This window comes from Rhinolophus sinicus, chromosome 14, assembly GCF_057876585.1.
Source record: "Rhinolophus sinicus isolate RSI-liver-muscle chromosome 14, RSI-T2T, whole genome shotgun sequence".
Lineage (NCBI taxonomy): Eukaryota > Metazoa > Chordata > Mammalia > Chiroptera > Rhinolophidae > Rhinolophus > Rhinolophus sinicus.
Genome location: NC_142514.1, coordinates 54,640,574 through 54,659,148, shown reverse-complemented (window position 1 = coordinate 54,659,148; position 18,575 = coordinate 54,640,574). Strand labels below are relative to the sequence as shown.

The 18,575-nt window shown below is 33.8% G+C and overlaps 1 protein-coding gene across 1 annotated transcript in view; it reads left to right on the top strand.

Annotated features, from left to right (window-relative positions):
- The window catches only part of LRRIQ3 (leucine rich repeats and IQ motif containing 3), a 147,083-nt gene that overhangs the window by 17,658 nt on the left and 110,850 nt on the right, over positions 1 to 18,575 (top strand). Inside the window, exons 3-4 of the mRNA XM_088791203.1 lie at positions 1,124 to 1,447; positions 11,168 to 11,301. Coding sequence (XP_088647329.1) covers positions 1,124 to 1,447; positions 11,168 to 11,301 — 458 coding nt within the window. The remainder of the gene's footprint in view (positions 1 to 1,123; positions 1,448 to 11,167; positions 11,302 to 18,575) is intronic.

Sequence of the window (18,575 nt, the reverse complement as noted above, 5' to 3'; positions counted from 1 at the left end):
TTTCATTTCAGTGGTGGTTTTCTTTTGCTATGCAGAAGCTTTTTATTTTTATGTGGTCCCACTTGTTTAGTTTTGCTTTTTGTTGCCTTTGCTCTCGGTGTCAGACTCAAAAATAAAACATCACCATGGCCAGTGTCAAGAAGCTCATTGCCTATGTTTTCTTCTAGGATTTTTATGGTTGCAGGTCTTACTTTCAAGTCTTTAATCCTTTTTGAGTTAATTTTTGTATATTATAAAAGATAGTGGTCTAGTTTCATTCTTTGGCCTGTGTCTGTCCAGTTTTCCCAGCATCATTTATTAAAGAGAATATACTTTTCCTATCGTATATTCTTGGATCCTTTGTTGTAAATCAATTGATCATATATGTGTGCATTTTTTTCTGGACTCTTTATTCTGTTCTATGGAACTATGTGTCTGTTTTTATGCCAATAGCATACTGTTTCATTACTATAGCTTTGTAATATATTATAATTTGAAATCAGGGAGCTTGATGCCTCCAGCTTTGTTCTCTCTCAACATTGCTTTGGCTATTCAGGGTCTTTTGTAGATCCATATAAATTTTAGGATTGTTTCTTCTATTTCTGTAAAAATAAAATGCCATTGAAATTTTTCATAGGGGTTGCACTGAACTGTAGAACGCTTTGGATAGTATAGGCATTGTAACAATCTCAATTGTCACAATCCATGGTCGTGGAATATATTTTCATTTATTTATGTCTGCTTCAGTTTCTTTAATAATGTCTTGTCGTTTTCAGCATTCAGGTATTTCACCAATGTGTTGCATCACATTGTTCGATTTGATTTTTTAATGCTTTATGTAAGGAAAGTATTTTAGAAAACTTCAGAGAGGCAGCCTATTACAAAGGAATTTTTACTGAACAAAGTATATGTTTACTCATTTAATTACACTAATAATGATAGCTTATTCCAGATGTCCAGTGTATTATGTTTTTACACCAGTCATCATTTGGATAATTAGAAATTCTGTTCTTACTTATTGATGAGAAATTTGTCACTTGGGAAAATACTGAATTTTAGATGATGTTTAATATATTTTAGTTTCCATGCAATTTATAGGAATTTTATATTTGTATTTAAAGTATTATTATTCATAATATTTCAGGTAAAAATTCTACCAGATACCAAGTTTTGGAGGGGATTGAAGAATCTAAAACTTCTCTATCTTCATGACAATGGGTTTGCAAAGTTAAAGAATGTATGTATGTTATCTGCCTGTCAAAGCCTCATTGCTCTCACTATGTTTGATTGTCCAGTAAGTTTTATAAAAGGATATAGACATGTTCTTGTCAATAGTATATGGACTCTCAAAGCACTGGATCATCATGTGATTTCTGATGAAGAAATAATTCAGAACTGGCATCTTCCTGAAAGATTCAAAACGTATAACCAACGGCTTTTCTTTAATTTCTCCCCGGCTTTGAAAAAGGTACATGCTTTCATTAGGGTTTGTTTTAAGTAAATTTATAGAAATACATTTTTAGCTTCTTAGGATTATGCCTAAATTATATAAAACTAGTATTTTGCATCAGTTATGTAAGATACCATATAGTAATAAATATATTAGTAATGTGTTATAACTGAAATTTATAAAATGTTTGTATGTTTACTGCATGAAAATTGTTGAGCAGAAAAATGTCAAATTGTAGAGAAACATATATATATATATATATATTCATATATATTTGGTCTCCATTATGTTTTAATAGCTTTAAGGATATCAAGCTTACATACTTTAAATTCCCCCATTTTACATGTATGATTCAATTATTTTAGTAAATTAACAGTACTGCATAACCATCTCCAAAATCCAATGTTAGAAATTTCCACCACTCCAAAAGTTTCTCTCATTCCCATTTGCAGTTAATCCCCACTCCCAACCCCAGTCCTAGATAACCATTGATCTGTTTTCTGTCTATAAATTTGCATTTCTAAACTTTGTATATAAAGGAATTATACAATATGTAGTCTTTTGCATCTGCCTTCTTTCAGTTAGTGTGATGTGTTTGAGGCTCATTCATGTTGTAGCATGAATCAGTAGTTTGTTCTTTACGGTTGCTGAGTAATATTTTATTACATAGAATATACCGTATCTTCTTTGTCCGTTCACCAATTGATGAACATTTGGATTATTTTCAGTTTTTGCTATTATGAATAATGCTGTTATGAATACCTACTTACATGTCTTTATGTATATACATAAGTTTTCGTTTTTCTTGGGTAGATTCTCAGGAATGCAGCTGCTGGGATGTATGGTAAGTTTATGTTTAACTTGTTAAAAAAACTGAATTGCTTTCTAAGAAGTGGAAACCACCAATGTATTAGAGGGTTCTAGTTTCATTATGTCTTTGCAACTTCTTAGTATTTTCTGTGTTTTGCACTGTAGACATTCTGGTTGATGTGAGGTGGTATTTCATTTGTGGTGTTATTTTTTATTTTCCTAATGAGTCATGATGATAAACATCTTTCCATCTGCTTGTAACTATTCATGTATTTTAGTTGTTGAAATGTCTGTATAGATTTTTTTGCCTATTTTTAAAGTGACTTGTTTGTCTTACTGAGTTGTAAGAGTAGATATCTGGATATAAGTCTTTTATCAGATATGTGAATCACAAATATTTTCTCCCAACCTGTAGCTTGTCTTTGCATTTTCTTAATGGTTTCTTTTAAAGCAGAACATTTTTGAGTTTTATGAAGTCTAATTTTATGAATTATTTTATGGATTGTGCTTTTGGTGTTGTATCCAAGAACTCTGCCTAATTTTAGGTCACAGATTTTTTTTCTCCTATGTTTCCTTTTATGGGCTTAATAATTATAGTTATGAAATTTAGATCTGTGTTTTATCTTGAATGAATTTTTATGTGTGACGTGAAGTAAGGTCTAAGTTTATTTTTTTGCATGTAAGTATTCATTTATAACAGCCCCATTTGCTGAAAATATTATTCTTTCCCCAATGAATTTTCTTGATATCTTTGTAAAAAATCAATTGGCCATAAGAATGTAAGAGTTAATTTCTGGACTCTTAGTTATATTCCAGTGGTCTCTATATCTATCTTTATACCATTACCACCCAGTTTTAATTATTGTAGCTGTGTGGTTACATTTTGAAACAGGAAAGTCTGAGTCTTCCAACTTTGCCTTCCCTCCCCCCCATACTGCTTTGGTTATTCAGATTCCCTTGTGTTTACAAATTAATTTTAGTATGAGCTTGTCAATTTTGACAATGCTTCCCTTTGGTATAGTGATAAGGAGTCCATTAAATTTATAGATCATTTGTGGAGAATTGCCATCTTTAAAATAGTGAGTATTCTTGTTCTTGAATGTGAACTATTTCTCAATTTATTTAGATGTTCTTTAATTCTCTCAGTAATGCTTTGTAATTTTCATTGTACAAGTCTTGCACTGATTTTGTTGAAATTTATTTTTAGGTATTTTATTTATTTTGATTGTGAGTGGAATAGTTTTCTTAATTTCATATTTGGATTGTTTGTTGCATACACACACTCTAGTGTGTGTGTGTGTGTGTGTGTGTGTGTGTGTGTGTTGTATGTGTGTGTGTGTAATTGATGTTTTTATAATCTTATGTCATGCCACTATTCTCACTTCTTAGTTCTAGAAGTTTTATGTGGATTCAAAATACTTGTTTTTTAATTGAAAGTTGATCTTAATTTTTTCAAGTCTTCATATTTGAATGAGTCCATTGAGAGATAGTTTTATTGTTTTTTCAATGCCTTATAAGACAATTTGGATTATTAATGGAAGAAGATAAAAATATTCAATTCCTAAACAATTAATTTGGTGACACAGGCATGTACAATCATCATTTTATGTTGATTTTTATAATGTTGCAAGAAGCTGTTGGGAAACTTTATCTAGGTGGAGGTTATAAAATACTTAAATGGCTAGATAAAAATGTAAGAAAAATGCTTCATGACATAAGAATATTAGAACAAATAAATTTTATGAGTTCAAAAGAGAGGGTAAACTCTACAGGTATTAGAAAAAATCAGGTAAAAGGTATAGGAAGTAAAAAAGTGTGTTGCATAATAATGTTTATTATATATTCTAAATATATATATACAAATCTACATATAAATGCATTGAAAATTGATGAAGAACTCATTGGACACTGGCGATCACATCAGAGAGGGTGTATAAACAACAGATAGTGATTATTCATGGGAAGGCTGGACATTAGGAAGTTGAAAGACTTTTTATAACTGCATATGAGTCTTTATGTAAAAAAAAAAGGTATATTCATGATTTTGTGATAATAGTTGTAAAAATTAGGGAAATAAAAAACAAGGCAGGATGTATGTCTGGGTGTTTTAACCTGGGCGCTAAAGGGAGAATTTCACTTAGGTATTCTCATTGTGTGGTATGGTATAATCCAAGGTGGGGACATTCATGACCCTTTTAAGGACAATCAAAAATGACTGAGGTTCATTTAAGGAATTAATGGGAAGTTAGGGGATGGTATTGAAAAGAACCTTGAATGGCGTACCAAGGCATATAGACTTCTTAGTGAATGCAATGAAGTTATTTGAGTAGGAAAATTAGAGTGGTTCTGTCATAGTTGGTGGTCTATGAATAAATGGTATTGACAAAGTTTTTTTTTAAAAAAGATTAATCCAGTACTTTGCTAGCAGATTAATAGGGGTTAGGAGGCAGATGAGAGCAAAAAGTAAATTACTGTAGGCAAAAAATGATATAAAGGTTGATATAGGCAGACAGCCAGTGGCAGAAACAAAGAAGACAACATAGAGGGCAGACACTCAGTAAAAGCCATTGTGGTAGGCATTTTGTATATTTTATTCCTTCATTTCTTCACCAAATATGCATTGACCGCCTAATACATGAGAGGGTTTATTCTGGACTCAGTGGTAAATAATATGATTAAGGTCCCGCTTTCATGAAGTTCAGTGTAAAGACACAGGAAATAAAATTGTCAGCCAAAAAAAACAAAAAACAAAAAACATAGAATTCCAGATAATGTTAATTTCTAAAGAAAAGAAAAGAAAGCAGTGACATATTATGGAAGGAGTGGAGATTTGGGCTACTTTAGCTAGATGGATGGGGAAGGACTTTCTGAAACATAGATTATTTATTCTTTGGTATGTTCTTGGTCTTGGAAAGGTATTGCTCTTATTTCACAGAACATAATATATAGTGAGTTTTAGCAACTTATACAGTATCAGATGTCTGGCCAGTCATCTTAATATCAGATAAAGTAAACTTAAGAGCAAAGGAAATTATTCATTATATAATGATAATCTGTTTAAACTACGAAGAAGTGATAGTAATTTTAAATGTGAATGCACCAAACAACAGAGCTACAAAATATTTGAAGCAAAAACTGATATATCCAAAATGAAAAATAGAGAAACACATGATCACAGTTGGAGACATCAAAACTCCTCTCTCAACAATTGGAACAACTAGACAGAAAAATCAGGAAAGATATAGAAAAAATCAGCAACCCCATTGACCAACAGAATTTAATTGACATTTATGGAACATTCCAGCCAACAACAGTAGTATGCACATTCTTTTCAAGTGCTCATGGAAACATATATAGGCCATATTCTATTTTATAAAACAAACCTCAACAAATTTAAAGAATTTAAATCATGTGGGTGTGTTCTCTGACCACAGGAAGATAAGTGGAAAATCTCCAAACACTTGGAAACTAAACACCACACTTCTAATAAATCCATATGTCAAAGATGTGTTATCAAAGGACATTTAAAAATACATTATCTGAATTGAAATGGAAATACCAGGTACTAAAATTTGTGGGACACAGCTAAAGCAATGCCAAAAGGGAAATTTATAGCACTAAATGTGTATACTGGTAAAGAGGAAAAGCCTCAAATTGGTGGTCTAAGATCCCTTCCGCCTCACAAGAACTTAGAAAAAGAAGAGCTGAATAAACCCAAAGTAAGCAGAAGGACGGAAATGATATTAGTGAAATCATGAACAAAAAACTTGAGAAAAATTAGTAAAACAAAGGTCTGGGTTTTTTTGTTTGTTTGTTTTTCTTTTGCAAAGATCGATAAAATTGGCAAACCTATAGCAAGACAGAGAAAAAAAAGAGAAGAAATAAATTATCAATATCAGAAACAAAATAAAGGATATCACTACAGACCTGCAGATATCAAAAGGATAATAGACTAGTACAATAATGATACATGCATAAACTTGACACTTTAGATGAGTAGATACTTCCACAAAATAACACAAACTATCAAAAATCACCTAACATGCAAGAGATAATTTAAATAATCCTATAACTATTAAGGAAATTAAGTTCATAATTTAAAAACTCCTACAAAAGAAATCCTCAGTCCCAGACAGCTTTGCTGGAGAATTTTCCCAAACGTTTAAAAAAGAACAATTCTACACAGTTTCTTCTAGAAAATAAAAGGGAACAATTCCTAATTTAATTTAGAAAGGTGATATTACATTGATACCAAAACCAAACAGTATGTACAAAAAAAGAAAATTACAGAACAATATCCCTTGTGAATTTAAGCACAAAACTCAGCAAAATATTAGCAAATAGAAATATATAAAAATAATTATATAGCATGAGCGAATGTTCCTCATTCCAGGGATGCAAGGCTGGTTCAATATTTGAAAATATCAAATGTATAAGTCAATGTATAAAAAGCATTTGGCAAAATTATACATCCATTCATGATTTAAAAAAAAAAAACTCAAAAAAAAGGAAACTTCCTCTTTATTGAAAACATCCACATGAAACCTACAGCTAACATTATGCTTAATGGTGAAAGACTGAATGCTTTTTATTCCCCTGAGACTAGGAGCAAAACACTATCACTTCTCTTGTCAACATAGTACTGGAAAGTCTAGCTAGTGCAGTAAAGCAAGAAAAGGAAATAAAAGACATACAGATAGGAAAAGAAGAAATAAAACTCTATTTGCTGATGAAATGATCACCTATGTAGAAAATCTCAAAGAATATACCAAAAAAAAAATTTCTTAGAACTAAAACGTGACCTTAGCAAGGCCACAGGATGTCAGGTAAACATACAAAAATCAATCAGATTTCTGTATACTAGCAATGAACATAGACACCAAAATTAAAAATATATCATTCATAATCACTCAAAAATGAAATATTTAGGTGTAAATCTAACAAAACAGGCACAGAAGTTGTATGCTGAATACTATAAAACACTGATTAAAAAAATCAAAGATCTGAATAAAATGAAAGACATAGCATATTTATGAATTTACTCTGCAAAATACAGGTCTCAGTTCTCCCCAAATTGATATATAGGTTCAATGCAATTTCTATCAAAAGCTGCAAGATTTTCTGTAGATATAGGCAAAATTAGTCTAAACTTTTGATGGAAATGTAAAGAAACTAGAATGGCTAAAACTGAAAAACAATAAAGTGAAAAGAATCAGTTACCTGATTTTGAGACTTAACATAGCTACAGTAATCAAGGCTGTGTATAGATATTGGGGAAGCACATAGATTAATAGAATAGAAAACCTACAAATTGGTTCACACAGTATGTCTAGCTGATTTTGACAAAGGTGTAAAGGTAATTTAATGGAAAAAAATATCCTTTTCAATGAATGTTGATGGAGCAATTGGGTATCTGACACACACGCGCGCGTGCATTCCCTCAACCTAAGGAAAACATTGGGATCTAGGACTAGGCAAACAATTCTTAGACTTGACACCAAAAGCCCAGTGTTTAAAAGGAAAAAAATAACAATGTGAACTTCATCAAAATTTTTAAAAATTGCTTTGTAAAAGACCCTGATAAAAGAATGAAAAGATAATCTATAGAGTTAGGGAAAGTATTTGGAAATGAGTATTTCAAAATGATAATAGTTAATTTGAGTGGTGGAAATTTGAGTAGGGTTTTTGTTTTTGCTTTTGTTTTCTAAAATTTCTATGTTGTTATATTATTATGATGCTAAATTTTATTTTAAATTATTTAATTGGACTTGATTCAAATGCGTTTTTTTTGTGTGTGTTTTTTTTAAACTTGAGAATTGACTATAGTATATTCCAAAATTGCTTACCTAGTGGGTATACAAATACAGATTTAAAATAATACAACCTAGTGTGGAGAGTTTCACATAGATTCTCACCATTTCACATGGCTATTGAAGTGAATATATTATGGATATAATATGATTTCTGACAAAATGGTAAAAACTGTATGGGTTTACTCTGTTTGAAATAAATACATGTGGGATAGTAGTATAATTTACATTTTTCAAGTTTGCTGAGAAAATGTGCCAAATTAGGAAATTCTGATGGGAAAAAAAATCACAAATGGAATACAGAGAGATAGACCTTAGGGACCTGATGCATACAGAAGAGATTCAAACATGGAAATAGAAAAGAAAGAAAAATTTAAATAATTACAAGTGTATTTAAAATATCAAATTAATTGGAAATCTCTTTGTATAATTATATAAAAATATAATTTTAGAATTTGTTTTTTAAACTACTCCTGTTAGAACACAACGTACTCTTAACCATATGAGTCATATTATAAAAGTCCTTACTGTTCTTTTGAAATGCTTCATGCTTTATACCAGGGTTAGCAATAGCCCCATTTTCATTACATAGTTACAATAATAACAAGTCGTAGGGTATAGCTATTTCATTATTCTGCCATCGATTTTATTGATTGTTGATAGTTTTTTTTTGCCTAAACATACATTGTTCGTTGCCAGACTTTTACTATGATCGTTCAATTCTTTTTATTGGATTGAACACTTTAGTACTAATTGTCTTTTATAGTTAATTTATTGATTTCATATGTTACAGTATGTAAGTTTAGATTAATTGCTTAATAAATTGCTTTAGACTATTTTTTTTGAATATCAAATACTATAAGGTATATAGGTCCTTTATAAACTCTAAAGCACTACATCATTTTATGTATTACTGTAAAACTGTGGCAGATAACATTGTTTGAATATTTGAAATGTGTTAGCTACTGTTCTAAGTGCTTTACAAATATTCCCTCACAACAACCAAATGAGATAGTACCATTATTATCTCTGTTTTACAGATGATGAACAGGGGACAGAAGGGTTAACCCTAGATCATGTAGCTAGCAAGTAGTGGAACTGAGATTTAAACCCAGGACATCATTGTGAAGGAAATGCATTACTTGCCCTTTAGAAAGAGTTCATTTCCATCTGTCCTCAGATATCAAATGGTTTATGGCATGTGTACAAGTTTAGCAGTGATACCTTTATTGGCATTTTATAAGATGATTGTTTTAGAACATCAGAAAGCTTGAGTGTTGTCTAGAGATTGATCATTCTCTGTCAGGGACAATAAACCTGCCCACAGGTGATGATTATTCTGTTTATCTCTTTAAAGAGAAGGAATTATTCATGTCTTGGTGGGAACCAGGACCCTGCTGTAAACTGCAGTGTGAATTTAATGGTTTTCTGCTGTTGAGAACTGTAGCATCTGACCAGGACCACTTAAGCTTAGTCTTCTAAATTCCCTCCTATGTTCTTCCTCACTTCTTACTTACGCAATCAGCTTCTCTGACCCAGAGCTACTGTAGGGGAGGAAAAGTAATTTTCCCACTAACCTTCTGAGTTCTTGGCTGAGACCCCTGTAATAAAAGATGGATTAACTAGAGAAAAATAAACAGAAGTTTATTAACATGGATACCTTATGTATGCATACTAGGAAATACCAGGGTAGAATGAGTAGCTCCCAGAAGCGGCTTAGAATTCACGCTTAAGGAAAGGAGAGGGAGTATGTAGGCTTCTTAGGAGAGAATAAATGATTTTTAGGAAAGATCAATAGTTGGTCCTTAGAAGAAAAGATGGGAGTTTGTGACAAAATTTATCTGGGTGTGGTGTTCTGTCCTAAACTCCTCTCCTTCCAATCTCCTTCTAATTTACTCTCCTTTGATAAGAGTCCATCTTCCCTGGCTGATGAATCTCCTGGGGACGAGATTTGTGACAATTGAATGCCTTTTGGAGGATCTGTCTTTAGGCAGATAAGGGAAATTCAGAGAAATCCCCTCCCTGCTTTTGATGTTTTTCAAATGTCTACCACTCAAAATAATCAATATACCACAGGAGCATATTTTGGGGTGGCATATTTTGAACTCCTATAATCACATATTGAGGTGGCATGAAGTAACACTAATCTGCAAGGCTTTCTGATTCCTCCCCTCCTTCCCCCACCCCAAGCAGTACACGGCTGATTCAGTGTATAGACTGAAAAGGTGTGTGTTTCTAACGTGATGGATGGGGCTGGTAATTTTCAGAGTAGGTGCCTTACAAACAATATGAATTTTAGTCTTTTAATGCATAATCCTTACATTCAAAATATTAATAAAGTGGCTTCATTTCAAAACAATGAAATGATCAATAGGATATAGGGAATCTATGATTCCAAATCTAAACATTTACAGAAACAGAGATCTTAGAGATAATTTCTTTAAAGGCAATATGGAATGTCTTTCCCCAGGGCAATGTGATGTATTTCAATAAAAGTAACAAACATTCTAGTTAAGCTGCAACAAACTTTTGAACTACTCTATTTTATTTTATGAATCCATTGTATGTCAGTTTCCTCGATGGGGATCCACAGAATACTTTTAGAGTTTTATTACCGTGTTTCCCCCAAAATAAGACCTAGCCAGACCATCAGCTCTAATGCGTCTTTTGGAGCAAAAATTAATATAAAACCTGGTATTATATTATGTTATATTATATTATGTAAGACCTGGTCTTATATTATGAAAATAAGACCTGGTAAACATATTCATGTTCGAATAGGTCGATACCTATTCATGCCAATACTTTTCAGAGCTCAATATGGTTATGGTCAAAATTTTATACCTATGATATCAAACTGGGAGAAGGATCTAGAATGGAGAAAATTATCATCATGGATCTTGCATTATGTGTAGAGAATTAAAATTATTTGATGCTACTAATTCTTGATCTCCTGATGTAATAAAACAGACATGAAATGTATTTATTATTTAACTGCTATGCCTTTAAGATACCTGTGAATATTTTAGTAGTTTATATGATTAGACTACCAAGTTTAAAATGTCTTTTGGAAATATTCTCAAGAACTATAAATATCAAGTATATTTTCTTTATACAGGGATCAACCTATGAGGATGAAGTTAATAATATCAAACATGTTATTTCAAAAATTAACGAAATTCTGGCTCATAATTCACCAGTTTTAATTGTTCAAAGATGGATACGTGGTTTCCTAGTAAGAAAGCGTTTGAGGTATGTTTTATTTTCTTTGCTATTTGAATATTAAAATAAAATGATAATAAAATCAATAATAAGAGGCAATTCTCTAGTAATATACATTTTTGCATTCCCTATCAAAATGGTATTTTATAGATTACTTGAACTAATTTTAAGGAAGACATCACAAACTCTATATTGATACAATATTTAGCATAATACAATTTTTATACTTTTACTTTTTTCTTTTAAATTGACCACATAAATAACTAACCATTTTTTATTAATCTTTGTTTGAGTAATTCGGACAGGTGTTTTTATTAAACATAAAAATATCAGTCTAAAGCATATGTCGAATTTCTTTCATGCAATAGAAATATAAGCCATGGGCTATATAATGGAATCCAATAGAAATATTAACCATGAAACATATATATGAAGATTTCGTGTGTTGTTTGGATGGGAAGCTAATTTTGGTGAAACATCTAGTGTCATATCAATCTACGGTATCTTTTGATTATCTTTACCTCTCTCTTTGTTTCTTGTATTCCTCTCCGATAGCTGACATTTGCAAATAGAGGAAATTTTTTTCTTGGTAGAGTCTCTCAACATTGAACTTGGGAGATTATTAGTATTCCAAACATCAAACATACAACAAAGTAAATAAACATTCTTGTATAGCTTATTTTCAGATACTGAACAGTAGAGTTCAGAAGATAGAAATAAAATTTGGCCCTGAAATATAGGTAGGATCTAGAGTCGGAAAATGGACAGTCCCTGAAAAAGACAGATTAGGAAGTTTCACTGAGATGATATTCAAATTCTATGTTAGGCAGAGAGAGTGTTCTCTGCATTAGCCTGCATGAGCTAAATCATAGATGGCAGTAGCCCTGATAAAAATAGGTAAGTAAGATGGCGAGGGAGCCAAATTGACCATGATACAGTGCCTCCAACTTCTGAGGAGGAGGTTCCACATACTTTTTAAACTAAGGTCAAAGTGTGCGAGAAAGAGGGCTCACAAGTGGGGACAAGTAAAATTATTTGGAATAAAAGATGTGGAAAAGGGTCAGGCAGTTTCTGACAGGTACGTATATTTAAAATATTTCTGTCTCATATGTTCTTTTAAATTTAATGTGTATTTTATGTGAAATAAACATCTAATTAAAGGGATTTTTCTTTAGTTTATGCCCCTAGGATTGAGTTTTTCTCTCTTGGAATCAAGATTTTCTGTGCTATTCATGTAACATGAGATAAAAAAAACTGTGTGCATGGAAGCAGTTGCTGAAAATTCAGCATGTGTGAACAGAATTTGAATGAGATTTGTGGGAAGAGATGTCAGTAATAATAACATACGTAGGGAAGATGTTGAGAAAATTTGCCATCATTTGCTGATGTTATCTTTTGTCTGTTAGCTTTTTGTTCCCCCACATGAGAGACTGCATGTGGGGTTCCCTTGTGTGAGAGACTGCACATGAGGTACTAGTTAGCTTTTGATTAGCTTTTTGTTGCTTTGTTCCCACACATGAGAGACTGCATGTGGGGTTCCCTCACGTGAGAGACTGCACGTGAGGTACTGGTTAGCTTTTTGTTCCCTCGCATGTGAAGGACTGCATGTGAGGTTTGGTTTGTTTTTTCCCTCACCTGTGGAGGACTGCATGTGAGGTTTGTCCCAGAATAACTCTGAGTTGGTTTTTTGTCTATTTTGCCTGCATCAGCAGATGAGGTAGAAAAGTAACTAAGTTATATCAATCAGAATGATGTGACAGGCACATTGCCAGGCTTTAGAAGGCCTTGAACTGATGGTCCCAGGCGAAAACAGTAAGCATTGTTTGTTCAAATGAACTGGCCCTTTGGCCGCCGGATAAACAATATTTTTATTACAGTAACTGCTGGACCCTCCCGGAACTGGCCATTCCCTCAGGGGGAGGCAGGAACTAGAAGCTTGGCTCTAGTGTACATCTGAAAAAATATATAAGACAGACCTCAGTTGGCAGTGTAATTTTGTCTTTTGTCATTCGTGATTCTTCATCATTCTAGCATCTTGGCAACTCGTATACAATATGCAGCTTACAATACCAGGAGACGCCCTGACTTCCAGGCATGGACCTGGTGAGGTCTGGCTGGTTCCGGACTTCTCCAGCGTTGTTTCCCACGGTTAGCCTGCTTAAGAACTTGTTAGCATTTAGGAAACTTGTATGCAGCTTGCATCTTGCAGCATCAGGAGATGCCCTAACTTCCAACAATAACAACAGCAACAGCAATGACAACAGCAGCAACATTCTTGGGAACTACCGTGTTTCCCCGAAAATAAGACTTAGCCAGACCATCAGCATAAATGCGTTTTTTTGGAGCAAAAATTAATATAAGACCAGGTCTTATTTTAACATAAGACTGGGTATAATAATAATATAACATAACATAACATAACATAACATAACATAACATAACATAACATAACATAACATAACATAACATAACATAGCACAGTGTAAAACCGGGTCTTATATAATATAATATAACATAATATAATACAATACAATACAATACAATACAATACAATACAATACAATATAATTAATATAATACTAGGTCTTATATTAATTTTTGCTCCAAAAGATGCATTAGAGCTGATCATCTGGCTAGATCTTATTTTCAGGGAAACACGGTAGCAAGCAACAATGGGAGATGCTTCAGCTTTCCCAGTGGCAGACCTGCAAGATTTTGATTCCTGACCTTTCCACTGTTGTTTTTCCTATGGTGTGGTGAGCTTTTGGCATCTACTGTAATAGTTGCTATCCTATAGAGTTTATTACTGCTTTTGGATACTCCTTATTAATGTTATTTGTGTATTTAGTCAAGTGATTTTTGATCAATAGTAATCATATGTTGAAATCTCTTAAATTTATATGTATGCATACTCCTTTGACATGACATTGTTATCAATGTATATAGTTTAGTCTTAACCACCTTTACTTTCTTTCATTAGCACCTTGTTTGAATTGACTTTGTCTTTTGCTATTGCATATTGCTAAATAAATTGATTACATATTGCTAAATAAATTAATTAGCCCCTCTCCAGCATGCCCTCCCCTTTCTTTTCCGTACTTGTCATTACAACATCTCAGAACGGTTCAAAACGGAACAATTTGAGTTGTTTTTCTCTTTTAAATGCTGTTCCATTAGACACATCACTTAACTACTCTGAGCCTGAGTTTCCTCATATGTTAAATGGTAGAGAACAGCAGCTAGTAGCAGTACTTATTTCACTGTTTGCTTGTGGGAATTGAGATCATGAAATAACACCTGGCAAATATGGGTATTACTTTTTAAATATCTTCTTTGTAGTTGTTGGTATATCTTGTGCTCTCTGCGTTATTTGACTCTGCGGGAAACTTTTTCCTTGGATTTCTTGCTCCCTTCTAGTTACAGTTACCATAACATGCAAAGAGCAAAATTTCCAAAATATGAATCTAATTGTATTCACCAACTTAAATTTCTCTAATTGCTCCCAATTGCTTAGGGCAAATGACTGGGGTATTTTCCTGTACCGTGTGCATCACATACATTTATTATCATAAGCACTTACCATAGTGTATTGCAGTTGTCTCCATAATTATCCAGTGGTACCTCGGTTTTCTAACGTAATCCATTCCGGAAAGACTGCTCTAGTTCTGAAACGTTCGAAAACCGAGTCACGGTTTCCCATAGAAAATAATGCAAAATGGATTAATCTGTTCCAGACCTTTAATATGAACCACTAAAACAGCAACTTAGCATGAATTTTGCTATCTAATGATACCATAGATCCATAAAATGATACACAATGAAAGCAATAAACACAATATACTGTACTGTAAAAGCAATAATAAATAAGCATAATGTAAAAACAGTACTGTAGATGATAAAAATGAAAATGTAATTTTTTCTTACCTGCAATGATGATAGTCATGGTTTGGATGGAGGGGGGAGATCCCCTTCAATAATCACAACAGGTGACTCTTCAGGTGTTCTGTGGTCCTCTTCCAGAATCACAATAGGTGAGTGTTGTTCAGGTGTTCTGTGGTCCTCTTCCAGAATCACAATAGATGAGTGTTGTTCAGGTGTTCTGTAGCCCTCTTCCAGAATCACTGTAGGTGACTCCTCTCCTGCCCTTCCTTCCCTTGATTTGTTTATACCACTGACACCTAGTTTAAACTCACTGGATCTTTTCCTCACTAAAAATTTTTCAGTTGACATTTGCTTTTTCCGATGTTTTAAAATTTGTCTAAAGTGAGACATAGCATTATCACTGAAAGTGTTAGTGGCATGACTTACAGCAGCTTTATCAAGGTGATATTTTTCAACAAAAATTTGCACTTCAACCCATTTTGTACACACTTGTTTGATCAGTGCAGTAGAAACACTTTATCTTCCCTCCTCCTCCGAAGACAGTTCCTCAGTTGCCACCTGTTGCTGCTCCGTCAGAATGTGCTGAAGTTCTTCTGTGGTGAGTTCAGTCTTGTGGTCCTCACTGACTCCTCCACAGCATCACTACTCACATCCAAGCCCATGGACTCTCCCAGAGACACAGTATCCTCAACAATAGGATCATCCTCTTCAACATCCTTGCAGACACGTTCGGGGACAGTGTCGGGCCACAATTTCTTCCTTGCTGACTTCATTGTCCTGTGAGACACATCCCTCCATGCTTTGTCTATGAGATGTAAGCAATGTAAGATATTGAAATGATTCTTCCAGAACTCTCGGAGGGTTAGCTCTGTGTCCAAGGTCACCTCAAAGCACCTTTGGAACAGTGCTTTGGTGTAAAGCTTCTTAAAATTAGATATGACCCGCTGGTTCATGGACTGGATAAGAAGAGTCGTGTTGGGGGGCAAAAACTTTATACTGATAAAACTGAACTCTTCCATCAACTCGTCCTCCAAGCCTGGGGTGTGCACTGGAGCTTTATCCGTAACAAGCAGGCACTTCATTGGAAGATTTTTGTCTTGAAGGTATTTTTTTTACACTTGCCCCGAACACTTCATGAACCCACTCAATAAAAAATTGTCTGGTTACCCAAGCTTTGCTGTTTGCCCTCCATGTCATATGCAATTTTCTTTTTATGACATTGTTTTTCTTAAATACCCTGGGGTTTTCAGAATGGTAGACTAGCAAAGACTTCAACTTAAAATCCCCACTTGCATTCCCCCAAAATAAAAGGGTTAGCCTGTGTTTTATGGGCTTGTGTCCTGGCAATGATTTCTCCTCCTTTGTTATGTAGGTCCTCTTTGGCATTTTCTTCCAAAAGAGGCCTGTCTCACCACAGTTGAAAACTTGTTGGGGAAGGAAACCCTCTGCCTCTACATAATCTTTAAATTCCAAAACAAATTGGTCGGCGTCTTCTTTGTTGGCACTGGCAGCTTCACCATGTCTCACCACATTGTGTATGTCACTTCTCCTCTTAAACTTTTCAAACCACCCTCTACTTGCCTTGAAAATATCACTCTCAGCACTTGTTCCAGGGGTGTTTTTGATGAGGTCAGTGTGCAAATGTAAAGCTTTTTCACAAATTATGCTCAGAAATTCTGTCACTGGCCAACTGTTTTTCATGTATCCATATGAAAAGCAATTTTTCCACTTCTTCAATTGTCTGTGTTCTTTTTCTTGTAAGTGTATGAACACTTCTTGCAATATTGGCTCGTTTATTTTTTAAGATGGTACAAATTGTAAATTTGGCAATACCAAACTGGGTTGCCAGATCACATACACAGACACCACTGTCATGTTTGGAAATAGTTTCCTTCTTCACCTCTATTGTTCTATTAATGATTGTATTGGCTTTGCGTCTTTTACCCATTTCTAACAGCAAGGGGTGATTGGCAGAAGGCTCTTGAGATGACATGAACACAGATTAATTGCACACAATCACAAAAACAAATTGGTTGCAAGAGAGCTCCTGAGATTAGCTGAACATGGATTTATGCACTGGGTTCCACACAGTCGCAAAAACAAATTGGTTGCAAGAGTGCTCCTGAGATGACATGGGTACAGATTGATTGCACACAGTTACCAAATAAGGCCAAATATCACCTCCTGTTGTGCGGGTGCTCAGGACTCAACAGCCGACAGCTAGGCCTCAGGATCTTGCACTCAGCAGAAGCTGTATGACATGTTCGACTTCCAAGGCTTGTTCAAAAACCGAAGCCTTTACTTCCGGATTTATGGCATTCGTAAACCAGAATGTTAGTCAACGGAGACGTTCGAAAACCAAGGTATTACTGTATCTTGCAATGTACTGCATACTCTGTATCGTTAGCATGTGACAGAATGCTTGACACTTGTTATGTGCTCAAAAATATTTGCTGGATAGATGAATATATCAATGGAGAGACTTTGGAAGCTAATATCAGAAAATTATTTTTGGATTCATCTATGGGAAAGCAAAACCAGAAAGAACTGGGAAACATACAAAGCTGCGCAGAGAGGTACCTATGAATTCCCACAACCTAAAGGTGATTAGTCCTCTCACATGTCTATTTCTAGCCATGAGAAATATCTCCCATGCCCAAATATTTTACAGCTGGCTTGAAATTTGTTCACTTAAACTGCTTGAAATTTTATATACAGCCTTTAAATATTATATACTGCCTAAATTTAGAAAATTATGTTTAATGCTATTATCTTTTTAAGTGATAGTGTTTTTTAATATGGATGATATGGTGCAAAGGAGGTACACTTTTATTTTTAAAATGAAATATGGTGATCAGATTGGCAGCCTCCTAAACCTAAGTAAGGACACATATATTGAGGTCACAGTGAGGATTATCGGTTGGGTCAATGTGATGTAAAACAAGGTCAAAGATGGAAAAAAAAAGAAATAAACATGTATTGAGTGTGCAGTGTATATAAATAGCCATTTTAGGTACTTTAGTCTACTTCATATTATTTAATACATTAGAGCTTTTGAATTCGTCCTGTACTTTCTGTTTTACAGAAGAAGCATTAAGAATTTAAACTTGGTTGAGAGGTTAGGATATGTATCCAATGTCAGACAGCTATTATGTGTTGGACATTTGTGGTCAGTTATAAAGAGATGAAACTGTGTATGTTAAATCTGCAAATGTTAGACTGTCATTTACTATATCCCAAACTCTGTGCTCTTTTTACTTTTCTGTCTACAGTCCTAGAATCAATTATTTTTCTAAAGAGCCCTAACCTTTTTAGTAGGGAATGGTACTGTGTTTCCCAAAAATAAGACCTAGCCGGACCATCAGCTCTAATGCATCTTTTGGAGCAAAAATTAATATAAGACCTGGTCTTATTTTAATATA